The sequence below is a fragment of the Salvia splendens genome, chromosome 3, assembly GCF_004379255.2.
Source record: "Salvia splendens isolate huo1 chromosome 3, SspV2, whole genome shotgun sequence".
Classification (NCBI taxonomy): domain Eukaryota; kingdom Viridiplantae; phylum Streptophyta; class Magnoliopsida; order Lamiales; family Lamiaceae; genus Salvia; species Salvia splendens.
Window position 1 is genome coordinate 5,399,046 of NC_056034.1, and position 12,623 is coordinate 5,411,668.

General features: G+C 38.6%; 2 protein-coding genes across 3 annotated transcripts; both read right to left on the bottom strand.

The window, feature by feature from the left end:
- Nucleotides 1–44: 44 nt before the first annotated feature.
- On the bottom strand, nt 45–776 carry LOC121795827 (TLC domain-containing protein At5g14285-like). Its single transcript, XM_042194449.1, has one exon. It carries the CDS (start codon nt 774–776, stop codon nt 45–47), a length of 732 nt encoding a protein of 243 aa, XP_042050383.1.
- A 933-nt stretch (nt 777–1,709) lies between these two features.
- Nucleotides 1,710–5,712, bottom strand: LOC121793582 (3-oxoacyl-[acyl-carrier-protein] reductase 4-like). 2 transcript variants are annotated; one of them, XM_042191613.1, is made up of 11 exons: nt 5,427–5,712; nt 5,152–5,294; nt 4,668–4,721; nt 3,816–3,896; nt 3,688–3,733; nt 3,547–3,599; nt 3,385–3,417; nt 2,922–3,056; nt 2,743–2,836; nt 2,228–2,310; nt 1,710–2,103 (listed from the first exon to the last, which is right to left on the bottom strand). In XM_042191613.1, the coding sequence occupies exons 1-11, from the start codon at nt 5,578–5,580 to the stop codon at nt 2,071–2,073; spliced, it is 909 nt and encodes a 302-aa protein (XP_042047547.1). In that variant the 5' UTR covers nt 5,581–5,712; the 3' UTR covers nt 1,710–2,070. The 2 variants fall into 2 exon arrangements, with proteins under 2 accessions (XP_042047547.1, XP_042047546.1); XM_042191612.1 differs by having other exon boundaries at nt 3,505–3,599; nt 5,427–5,708.
- Between the last annotated feature and the right edge of the window lie 6,911 nt (nt 5,713–12,623).

Here is a 12,623-nt window from a genome sequence, read left to right on the forward strand (position 1 = left end):
GTTAAAAAAATGCACTCCTACTAATTACATTTTCTAAAAAATGACTAATTTAACTTGTTGACCTCCTCTTTGACTCTACGGCTGCGGCTGTACAAGTGAAGCCAGAGATGAAGAACCCACAAAATGCTCAACCCAATCCCAACCGCCATCACAACAATCCAAGAAACCCAACCCCACCTCGGAATCACTCCACCCAATTCACTACCCCCAAACAAAACCCCAATCCTGTACACATACAACGGCCCGACAATCCCCCTCACCACGCTGTAAAACCCATAGAAAAACGGCGACAGGAACTCAACTAGCGCCGCCGCCCTAGCCGATTCCCCCCGCCGGCATCTCGCCAGGCTCCACACGTTCTGACAAGATGAAGTAACTTCAGCGAGCGCGAGGATTCCGAGCACAGCGGCGGCGCCGTGGGCGAAGGCGAAGCGGCAGGTGGCGAGGACGTAGAGCGTGGCGAGGTGGTGGAGGATGAAGAGGGCGTCGGTGGGGGTGAGGATGAGGTAGTGGAGGAGGTCGGTGATGAAGTAGGCAATGCTGTGGTCGAGGACTAGGTTTTGGAAGGGCGTGTTTGGGGATGCGAATTCCAATTCAGATTGGGATTGGAGGAGGGATGGCATTGATAGGATTAGTGCTGGGGTGCCGTGTGCCAGGGAGATTAGGCAGCTTGATGCTTCGCCTCTCTGTTTTTTGGGCCACTTTTTGAAGGCGAACAAGTATCCGATGGTGTATATGGAGATGAACCACGCTGTGAATGCAGCCACGCCTTCCATTGACGCAATTCTGGCGAGCTTCAAAAATCCATCAAATCCGCCCCATGTCTCGTCTATCTATATATTCTTCTTCCACATTACATTATTTTATTCGTATGTTAGGATATACACATGCGATGCGAAAATATCTGTGACTGTCACTATCATATGAAAATATTATTATTTATTGACATCATATGGGAATGAAATGCTTTGTTCTTGGAGAATATTCTCCGTGTCATCTGTTGCTTGTGTTGATTCTTTTATTCAAAGTTATCTAATTTCAAGCAAAACATAAAATATTAGTTTTTTTGGTTCATTATTATATAACTGGAAAAAAGTCTTTGGGTTAATCTTGCAAGGCAACCTGTCTATGGAAGATGGATTGTAAAATGGAACAAGTTGTCACTATAAAAAGAAAGATGACTCAACATGTCAATCTTTTGTGTGTGAATGGAAATTGGGATTCAAGATGTACGTGAAATAAACGTAGTAATTAATGTGAGCTTAAACGATAAGAGTGGTGGAGGCAGCTATCGTTGAATATCAACTTGAATTAAGAGGATTTATCATAGTAGTAGTATTAATTAGGTGGAACACCAAACATATTTCCACGTTGGAATGATCGCCATTATCTAATGGAGCAATGCAATTGGATTATTGGATAGTAGTGTTAATTTAAGAAGGGTCTATTTTGGCTGATTTTATTTTATCAAGTTTAAAACTTAATAATATCGTATTTTGGCGTCAACCGATAGACTTGGAAATATTTTAAGGTGTGGTTGGATGGACTAGTTTTTAATTTATTTGGATATTAATTGAAGGAATCAACTTTCTCTTGGTTGAAGCTACCTAGTTGTTTTTTTAAGGTATATCAAAAGGTTATAGTTATTTATATTAGGTTATCTAAAAAATAAAACAACAAATTGAATTCTCAAATCTTCACGCCTTAAATCTTGTAAAGCGTAATGACTTTTTTACCCAATACAACTTTGTTCTTGAATACAACTTTGTTCTCATAACACTTTCAAATAAATTACAAGATCTTTTCTAAGAGCTTCAATGATAATATAAAATGCCATGAATGGCAAAACTAATCTCAATGATAATACTATAATTTGTTTTAATAAACCATAAGATCATATTCAAATGGAAGTACTACAATACAACCACCTGCTTTCAATAAACTCAAATCTTGTTTTTTTGTTCTCCATAAACTCAAATCTTGGTCACGCCAAATTCTTTCGCTATAATAGATGCGAGTCGACTCATTTGGAGAGGAGAATCTAGAGCAATGGTAAATATCAGGAGGTTCTTACAGGACCATACCTCCATCAATGGTTAACACCTGCACAGCATAAAAATTACAAGGTAAACAAGAGAGGCTCTGAGTTTAGCACTATGAAACTCATTCCCAAGACAGATTTTGTGGGTAAACAAGGTGTGTGCTAAGTGGTCGATTGGTTACAAACCTGTCCAGTGATATAACTAGCGGCAGGGCTAAGGGCCAAGAATTCCACCAACCCGGCAACTTCGTCTGGTTGTCCATACCTTCCTGAATTTGCATAGGGAAGCAGTTAGTAAACCTAAAATATTTGCTCAAGATATGAATATCAATATGACCTTGAGCAATTGCAATTGGCATGCCAAGATAAATGTCCCCCTAAGTGGCCCTAACCAATATGCAGTATCAGTGGTACTACATGCAGATTAACTCTGAGAATTTCATCATAGTAGTCATCATTTTATGTTGAAGAGATTCACTAAATTAACCTAACATTATTGAGTAAAACACAAAAAATGATCATCTAGGCAATATAGAAGGAGAGGTATCATGGTTATCCATAAACATGTTCAATGTGGCCAAGACATAGATGGAAGTGGCCAGAGTTAGTTACAAGTTCAGATGAAAATGGACACGATTACCAGAGGAAGAGAGGGAGAATGACATGTATGACACTGATTATGATCAGAGAAATTAACTGACCCAATGGGATGGCGTCCAATATCTTTTTCTCAAACTCTGCCCCAAGCTTAGAAGTCATATCAGATGCAATGAATCCAGGAGCAACAGCATTCACCTGTCACATAATTTTTTCAAATTTCAGAATGCAGATAAATACAATTTTCATAACACATAAAGATAAACCATCTCAGCAAACTCACAGTAATGTTTCTGCTAGAATATTCCTTGGCGACTGCCTTTGTTAGTCCAATTACCCCGGCTTTTGCAGCACTGTAGTTGGCTTGTCCAACATTTCCAACAAGACCAACTACGGATGAGATATTAATAATCCTTCCCTATAGATTAAAAAATATGATATCAAGAAACCTTCATCTCTAGAGAGTGAAATTATACTGCATAAGAGAATTGAAAAGAAACTGAAGGACGGAATTGCAGCTTAAGAGTCACACAATTATTTAGGACATTGTGAATGCAACAAAGATATAAACAAGGAGTCATCACATGTAACTTCACAGGTTCTAGTACCACCACCCACTAGCATAATACCACTAAAGAAACAAGACAAAGAAGAATGTGCTCATCCAGAAACAAAGAGAATATTTACAACGAGAAATAAGCTCATGAACATGATTCAAACATTAAGAAACTAAGCATCGTAGTTACCTTTTTCTTCCTCATCATAACCTTGGCAGCTGCCTGAAGAGAATGAAAACATCAGAATTATTTTTTGTGTAAGTTTGGTCATTACTATCAGCAGGCAAATAGGAGCTCTGGCAAATTGACCTGTGTGCATAGGAAAACTCCAGTAAGGTTCAGATCAATGACCTCATTCCATTGAGATGTCTTCATTCTCATCAACAAACCATCCCTTGTAATTCCTGAGATTTGTTCACATTAATACACTATAAAAGAAACCAACCAGATAAATTGGATTTACAACTAAAAAGAAGTGGATCCTTCTACTACCTGCATTGTTGATCAAAATATCTACAGTTCCCCATGCATCAACTGCCTGCAGGAAAGATGTGATTGAGACAATGATATACTTCCATTCAACATAAGGTGAAAATAACAGAAATGGGGAATTATCTCACAGTTTTTATCATTGAATCCACATCTGCTTCTTTGGAAACATCTCCACCAAAAGTAAGAGCCTGTCCACCAGACGCCTCTATCTGCAATAAGTACAAGGTATAATTTTATCATTTACATTAAAGCATCAAGTACTTGCTATAACCAGCATACTTAATGTCCAAATCCTGGTGAGTGGTAACGTCATATTACATGGAGTATTATTTATATCTCTTTATAGAGAGCAGGTAGCCAAGATCATGCATGTAGTTCACAAGGATGGCTGGGAAGAAGGGGATACAGACATGCAGTCCACTGAAAATCAACTACCAAAGAATCCTTCTATATGAACTTGAGATTTTAAAATGTGTTTTTTCAAAAATGGTAATATGGCCACATCATACACTTACCAGTCAATCATAATCTTTATGAGGCCTTTGAGGAGGGATTGAGAATTTTGGATCCAAAAATATTATAACTCGTATGATGAACCCAATAACGATTTTACAAACAGTTAGTGCATGTTTGGTAGGCATGTTAAATTAGCACAATATAATTAATTAAGATGGACTGTAAGATAAGGATATGCTATCTCCCTAAATAATCCACCATTTTGAACTAATTCACTCCGGGCCTCGGCGGGCCGAGATGGGCTTTGATGGCCTAACATGGCCTTATTTTATCTACCAAATAGCCAAATAATCCATATAACTCATATATCTTGGTCTTATAGGTCACCAAACAAGCACTTACTATACTATTTAACAAATCTTGAGAGAGTTTGAGGATAAGGTAGGAGTGACAACCCAGATATTTGGTACTATGACAAATAGTTCTGAAGAGTACATTATGCATTCGTATAAGTGGTAAGTTACCTCTTTGCAAACTTCTTCTGCGTCACTTGATGACCTTGCATAATTAACTAAAATCTGCAGCACGTAATGCCTAATTAGTTCGAGAGAAGCCAAATTCTCACATAGTACATATCACAATTACCATATACTCAGCAAAGCAACATACAGGATTCCCGATTAACTGACTCAGTACTACATTAAATTAAACTAGATACTAATCGAGAATATTTATTCATCCAGCTGGATGAAAGCCTAGAAGTTCCTTGCATAACAGTAGCTGGGACAACAAAAAATAAAGAAACTTAAAAGATACAGATTACGTCATGAATTCTCAGAAAATAGCTTCCTAAAATAAATTATTCATTACATTGCTCCTCTGCTACAACACAATCACAATGCCATGTGAAGTATAATCATCAATCCATCTCATTGCAGAAAGGTAAGCAATAAAAACACACGAACACCTAAATGCAGACTTGTTTAGCAATGAAGTAAAGAAGGCAACCTTGCAGCCAGCTTTCCCGAGAGCCAAAGCAACAGCTTTGCCGATTCCTCTGGATGCTCCTGTGATAACAACAACAGGAGCTTCTACCTTCTGTGGTGTTTCAGTAGCCGCTTGTTCGATAGTTGCGACCTGCGCCTTTATGCCTGCATATGCAATTTAACGAGCTACTGAAATTATGCAGTAAGCAATTAACACCTTCCTTTACGTCTATTAGAGCTAAATGAGGCTAACAATAAAACGAAACATTCTGAGCACGAAATGGGAGGTGGTAGTACCTGAGGAAGAAGCGGCGCGAAGAGATCGGCATTGCAAATCGATGGAGGCCGGAAACTTAACAGGCAATGAAAGGTGGCTAAAATTGGAGATTTGTTTGCGGTGGGAAATCCGTTGAGCATTGAGGGAAAGGGCGGTGGATCCAGCAGCAGACATCGTGGTTAGAATCGCGGAGCGGAGGGGGAGAAGAATACGAGAAGACGCAGCTGAGGTAAAAGCACCAACTTTATTTATGCAGTGCAAAGGTGGGAATTTCCGCAGAGGCGATGACTACTATGTTCAAATTTTCCCATTTTGTTGGGTGGTTAGGAATTTTTCTTTTTCACTTGTAAACCTTTTATTTTCTTTGCTTTTTTTAATTGGGCATGAGAAATTATCTTCAATATTTAGGTAGGCATTAGCATAAATTTAAGTTCATATACAATAATCTAACTTTGTATTAACACATATTCCACTTTTTTTTCATGAAGAGACTTCGTATTTGGTAAACAACTCTTTTTTCCATCAACAGGCATAAATAGGTCAACTGCAATAGAAAGAGTGGGTATGACTCACTTGACCAATATAGTCTTCATGCCCCCAATGGAATAATCCACAAGCAAATAGTAGTATACTACTACTACTACTACTATGTCTTTTCTATTTAATTTATCCATCGAAACAAGTTTGGACTTTGGACAATGGACTACTATGGTGAGCTATTTAATCTATGAAAGAATAATTAGAAGCTTAATTTAGGGTCCAAAGTGTGACGCTTTTAGTTGGGCCACGAGCCCCAATTATACTTAAATTGCATATTTTGCTTAGTTTCATCATTTGTGATAGGCTTATAGCTCAATGTGGGTTTGTATTCCAATTTCCAACTTTGCTGATTTCATTTTTTTAATGTGTTGTAGTACATGAATAACATGATATTTATAGTTTGGTTTTTCAAGGTCCTCGCTCGCAATCGTATACAAATACATGAATATGATACATCATCTTTTCAAATGGGCTGACTACTACACAGGTTGTAATTTGCAGCCATATGAGCAAAAATAAACAATTATCCCTTGGCTACTTTGCTTAATACTAGTAGAATGTTGAAAAGTGAATAGGAGGGATATGATTCATTCTATCATACCCACTAAACTATCTATTGAGACCACTTCTCGAAGACAAGAGATAGAAAATTGGCAACATTTATCCCAAAACGACTATGCTCGCACTTGTGTGTTAGAGCATCTCCTATGGCGCCCCTCCGGTAGGACGTCCGGTCGGACACCGGGAAGGGCGACGGGACGTCCGCCGTTGGGAGGTCGGAGGTCGGATACGGACGTCCCGTGAGGACGTCGGGTGTCCTCAGACGTCCCGGGGACGGGCGGGTGGACGGGCGCCACTGTGGCGAAGGTCGGACGTCCCGGTCGGACGTCCCGGTCGGACGTCCGATATTTGATTTTTTTTTTTTTTTAAATTCTATATATACGGCTCGTTGAACTTCATTTCATTTGCACCACTTGTGTTAACAAGTTTCTCTCTTCTTTTACTACAAATTTCATTTCTACAAATTAAATTATTGTGATTTTTTTAATTGCGGGATGTCCTAGTGGGAAGGGCGATGAGAAGGGCGGATATGCAGGGGATGTCCTAGTGATGTGGCAGTGGGGTGGGATGTCCTAGTGACGTGGCAGGAGGTGTTTTTGGGATGTCCTAGTGGATGTCCGAGTGGGATGTCCGCCCACTGGAGATGCTCTTAGCTTTAGCAATCTCGTTAACTTTTCTGCATTCGTTTTATAAAAATAAAATAAATAGTTAAAGTAGAGAAATGATAAAATAAGAGATAATAATTTAGAGAAGAGTATTAGTTTCTGTAGTTATTATTTCTGATAACCTTGACTCCAAATCATACGCATTTTAAATGGCACGAATTAACCACGCAATAGAATTAAAACACTTTCTCATAATACTCCCTCCGTCCCAGTTTAAGAGTCTTATTTTGCCATTTCCGTCCGTCTCAGTTTACGAGTCTCATTTAGAATTTACCATATTTGGACATATAATTTAACCTCATTGTTGATTAAATTTACACTCAAATGTCATTACTTTCATAAAAGTAAAACAAAACAAAATCCTAAACATACAAAAAGTTAAAAGGGTCCCACTCTCTGCTACTTAACTTTAATTATTACACACTCCAACAACTACGACCTAACTTTATTTATTACACACTCCACCAATTTCTTAAAACTCATGTCATAACTAAATCTTACTCTTAAACTGAGACGGATGGAGTATAACATGACGCTTTTACATGAATGTCTCTATGTTTGATGATGGCTTTGCAGCCAGAATCCCCTCAAAGTTATAATAAGCTCTTGCCTTCTCTTCACCAACGTGAACAAACACAGTGCTTAACTTTTAGGCAAGATGCTTAGAGCATCCACTACGCGTCCCGCGCGGCTCGCGTTCCGTCCCGGAGGGACGGTTCCGCCGCGGGACCCGTCCCCAGCCCGTCCCGTAGCCCGTATCCGCGAGACAAGGGACGCGCCGACCCGTCACGCGCCCGGGCGACGTGGCGCGCCCCCTATGCATGCGTGACGCCCACTCGCTGGCCCGCGAGTGGGCGTCGTCACTGATGACGCAATAATTCGTTTTTTTTTAATTCTATTTTTTTTAAAAAAAAAATCGAATTTTAATAAAAAAATTTATTTTTCAAACGGTAATGTTACCGTTAATTTTTTATTTTTATTTTTTTAATTTTTTATTTATTTACTCTATAAATAATCCTATTTCATACTCATTTCACACACAAACACACATCTATTCCTCTCAAATCCTCTCTATACTCCAATTTTCATCTTAAATCAACTCAAACAAATGGATCCTTTTGAGCAAATGCGTCAATTAATGGAACAATCACTTGAAGAAGATCGACGACGAGAGGCAGAGGAAGCCGCGCCACCCCCACGACGCTCCCGGAAGTACATCAATCGGAACCGGGAGGAAGCCGCCGCACGGTTAGTACGCGACTACTTCTGCGATAACCCGATTTGGGGAGATACCTACTTCCGTCGCCGTTTCCGCATGAGTAAATCGCTATTTCTCCACATAGCGAATACTTTGGCGGCCCGGGAAGAGTTCTTCCGAGAAGGGTTCGACGCGGTCGGCCGTCCCAGCCACACGACGCTGCAGAAATGTACTGCAGCCATCCGTCAGCTTGCGACTGGACAAACGGCCGACATATTCGACGAATACCTCCACATCGGAGACACCACTGGGCGCATGTGCTTTCTCAACTTCTGCAGAGGCGTCCGGGCAGCCTTCAGTGACGAATTTCTCCGGAGGCCAAGCATGGACGATTGTCAGTTCCTCCTCAACCTGCACGAACAAGTGCACGGATTCCCCGGGATGCTTGGCAGTGTCGATTGCATGCACTGGCAATGGAAGAATTGCCCGGTGGCTTGGAGGGGGTCCTACACGAGCGGCCACAGAGGCACCCACCCAACCGTTGTACTCGAGGCCGTTGCCGACTACCGGCTTTGGATCTGGCACGCGTACTTCAGGGTCTCTGGCTCGAACAACGACGTAAACGTGCTCCACCAGTCCGATCTCTTTACCGAAGTTTTGGATGGTAAAACGTCGGCCATCAACTTCGTCGCCAACAACCGGCTGTATAAAATGGGGTACTATCTCGCCGACGGCATCTACCCGAAGTGGCCGACCTTCGTGAAGACGTGCAGCAGGCCTGCGAACCCAAAGCAGGCTCTTTTTGCGCAGAAGCAGGAGGCTGCGCGCAAGGATGTGGAGAGGGCATTCGGGGTTCTCCAAGCGCGCTTCAATATCATCAAAGCCCCGGCTCGTTCGTGGTTCATGGAGAGCATGGTCGACATCATGTATACGTGCATAATCTTGCACAACATAATTGTCCGAGACGAAGGACCCGATGCGGGAAATTGGTTCGACCCCGAATCCCCCGGAAGCTCAACCGCAAGTAGTCCGCCGCGAAGTGGAGCGCATCCGTCTATACAAGAACGGTTGGCTATTCGGGCAAGGACACGCGACTCTAGCGCCCACACCCAACTCCAAGAGGATCTAATTGAGCACATTTGGGAAAACTTTGGCGGATAAGATTAAATTATGTCATTTTTATTTTTTTATAATTTTAATTATGTCTTTTTTTCTTTTTTTAAAGTTTAAGTTGTAATGTTGTTTTAGTTTTAATGAATTGTGTTTGTTTAAATTTAATTGGGTTGTAAAAAAAATAAAAAATGGAATTGAATGAATAGTAATTAAGGGACGGAATAAGGGACGGTTAAGGGACGGAGCGTTGCAGGTTCCGTCCCTTAGTTAAGGGATGGAGGAAAAAAGGACAGTGGAGCCCTCGAATAGTGGTCAAATAGTAGTTAAGGGACGGTTTAAGGTACGGTATAGAGACAGCGTGGTAGATGGTTTTATGGTATTGAATATTCACAATTCGGTATCAAGCGTCCCCTTTGGATTCTATACTTAAATAAATACTCCTTCAGTCATTCCTCATCATAAAATAGACTACTTTAATCATTTTTTATTCATTCTATAAAAATAAATAAATTTTTTTACTAACTTTTTTTATCTAATGATGTGGGCCTCATTCTTCGGTATTTTGTCATCCAAAACTTTGATATTTTTATAGGATGTACTATTAAAATATACTCCCTCCTTCCACGTTAGGATTCGCAATTGAGTCAGACACAAATTTTAAGAAATGTAAAGAAAAGTTAGTGAAAAATGATATAATGTGTCTCATTTTAATATATTAGTTTTATAATAAATATGAGTGAAATAGGATTAGTGTAATATGAGGCCTATTACTATTTATAAAATAAGTAAACCGACTAAAATGAAAAACTGGAAGTCTGGAAGGGATTCTATCCCGCAAAAGTACTCAATTTGCCATGGTCATAATTCTCATAAGAATGTGCAAATCCATTATGTAGAAACAACCCTTCATATTTTCTACTACAACAAAACCAAGAATTCAAGAATAATACACGAACAGAAGTTGGATCCTTTTCCCAGTCAGGACATTTGTAATAGTGGACAAAAAATCAGTCCTAATATTCGCCGCATTTCATTCTTCACCTGCCACATCTTCAACTTAATTTACTATTTTTTATATTTTTATATTTTAATTTTTGTTTTAGAAAACACGTACTCATTCCCTTAAAATTTACTCCCTCCGTCCCAAGCTACTCGCACTTATTTCCTTTTTGGGCGTCCCAAGTTACTTGCACTCTTTCCATTTTTAGTAAAAAATTTCACCTACAGCCGTCATTTTTTACTTTCCTATACACTCATTCCTTAATCTCCGTGCCGAAAAGGAAAGGAGCGAGTAGCCCGGGACGGAGGGAGTATTATTTATTTCAATTTTTCTCAGTCCCAAAAAATTTGTCACATTACTATTTTTGATAGTGGACATCACATTCCACCAACCCATTCTCATTCATATTTTATTAGTATAAAACTAGATATAAAAGTATGACCCACTTTCCACTAACTTTTTAAACCTCGTGGTGGATCAAATGACGACAAATTATATTAGGAAGGGAGGGAGTAACATAAATTAAAATACGACTACAATGCTAGAAGAATAGGGGTAAATTAAAATTAAAAATTAAAAATTAAAAATATCCGCTCGACGGAAGCGCCTGCAATAGCACTGCAGAACCCGCCGATCATCAGGCGAGTCACCATACGCTTTACCATTTCTCCACCTACAATATAGCCCCAAAAACAGCCGCATGCGGCTGACCGACTTTTGGGCTCTATTGTCGATGCTCTGACCCACGTACGCGGTACACCTACAATAAAAAATGGAACCGTTTCTCCACTTAAAACCCTCCGTCCCAAGGAAGATGACCATTTTTTTGGGCGGCACGGATTTTCTGCCATTTTATTTTATGAGTTAAGTGGAGATAATCAAGTAAGAGAGAATAAAATAGAGATAAATGTATTTCTATTTTTAGTAATAAATCATATTGGTTAGGACAACTAAAAAGAAAAGTGAGTGATTTTCGATGGAAGAAAATGTATAAAATTATCACCTATAAATAGTAAGCACATTCTTATCCTGAGATTAAATAATAATGAGTAATAATTAATTTTAATTAATACTATAATTCATCAAACTAAACCTAACAAAAACAATCCAACGATATATTTTAAGTTTTTGAATCGGGCTTAAAAACCTATGAATTGATATATTGTCGAGAAATGTGAATATTAAATTTAATATTTTTTAGGTCAAATTAAAATATTGAATAGAAATCGATATGTATGGATGTTCATGTTCTCTTTACAAATTTAATAATATAATATAGAATGATAGTCCATCCTTTTAATAATAACGTAATGACTAATCCAAAAATGTCGACTTTATTAATTTATCAATCGAATCACAGTTGTTTTTGTTTGGAGACGCCAATAATGGCCGATTACAACTAGCAAATGCGAGATATTAGCAAAAGCCATGATTAATTAAATGCTAAGTAATAACCTAAGAATAAGAAAGCCTACTAGTTTATCCACTATGACCAAAGCTTAATTTAATCCTTCAACAACCAATTAAAAAACATGATTTTATAGTTAGCCTATTTGAAGACAAAGTTAAGACAACATTTTCGTCATTATATTTATCTTCCTGGTTGTTGGGTCGTGGTCCATTATAGACCTATAACTTGAGATATATTAAGCCCTTTTTTTTATTGATTTTGGTGATGATCCAATTCCTGAGATGTAAATATAGCACTGAAAGTAAAACACATAGAGGAAAGATTCGTGTAACTCCAATTTAACATTGATTTTGTGTCACCACCTGTCATTAATATTTAATGATAATAATATACTCCTACTTACATTGAGTTAATTGCTTAAAAAATCAAGAAGTATAATAGGTTTTGGTTTCCTGAGCATTTTTCCAATTGTTGTAATATTAATTTTTTTATTTTAGAACAAAATACACGTGTTACTAGTTACTCCTATATTTTGAAGATCTCATTATTCCTACAACTTCGTTGGCGAGTATTATATGCACATGTCAAGTTTACGCAGATATGAAAAATCACATTGCTTCATTTTTTTATGACCGTCTAAAAACATATTAACCAAATCATATCAAAGTTAGTGAAACTTTTAATAATTAATCATAATATATTTGCGTTGGTGATCAAAGCAAAAAATCA

Coding starts and splice junctions, on each gene's coding strand:
- LOC121795827 (XM_042194449.1), bottom strand. CDS start 776: ATGGAAGGCGTGGCTGCATTCACAGCGTGGTTCATCTCCATATACACC.
- LOC121793582 (XM_042191612.1), bottom strand. CDS start 5,580: ATGTCTGCTGCTGGATCCACCGCCCTTTCCCTCAATGCTCAACGGATT. Junction 5,295..5,426: donor TCGCGCCGCTTCTTCCTCAG/GTACTACCACCT, acceptor TTGCATATGCAG/GCATAAAGGCGCAGGTCGCA. Junction 2,104..2,227: donor CTAGTTATATCACTGGACAG/GTTTGTAACCAA, acceptor TATGCTGTGCAG/GTGTTAACCATTGATGGAGG.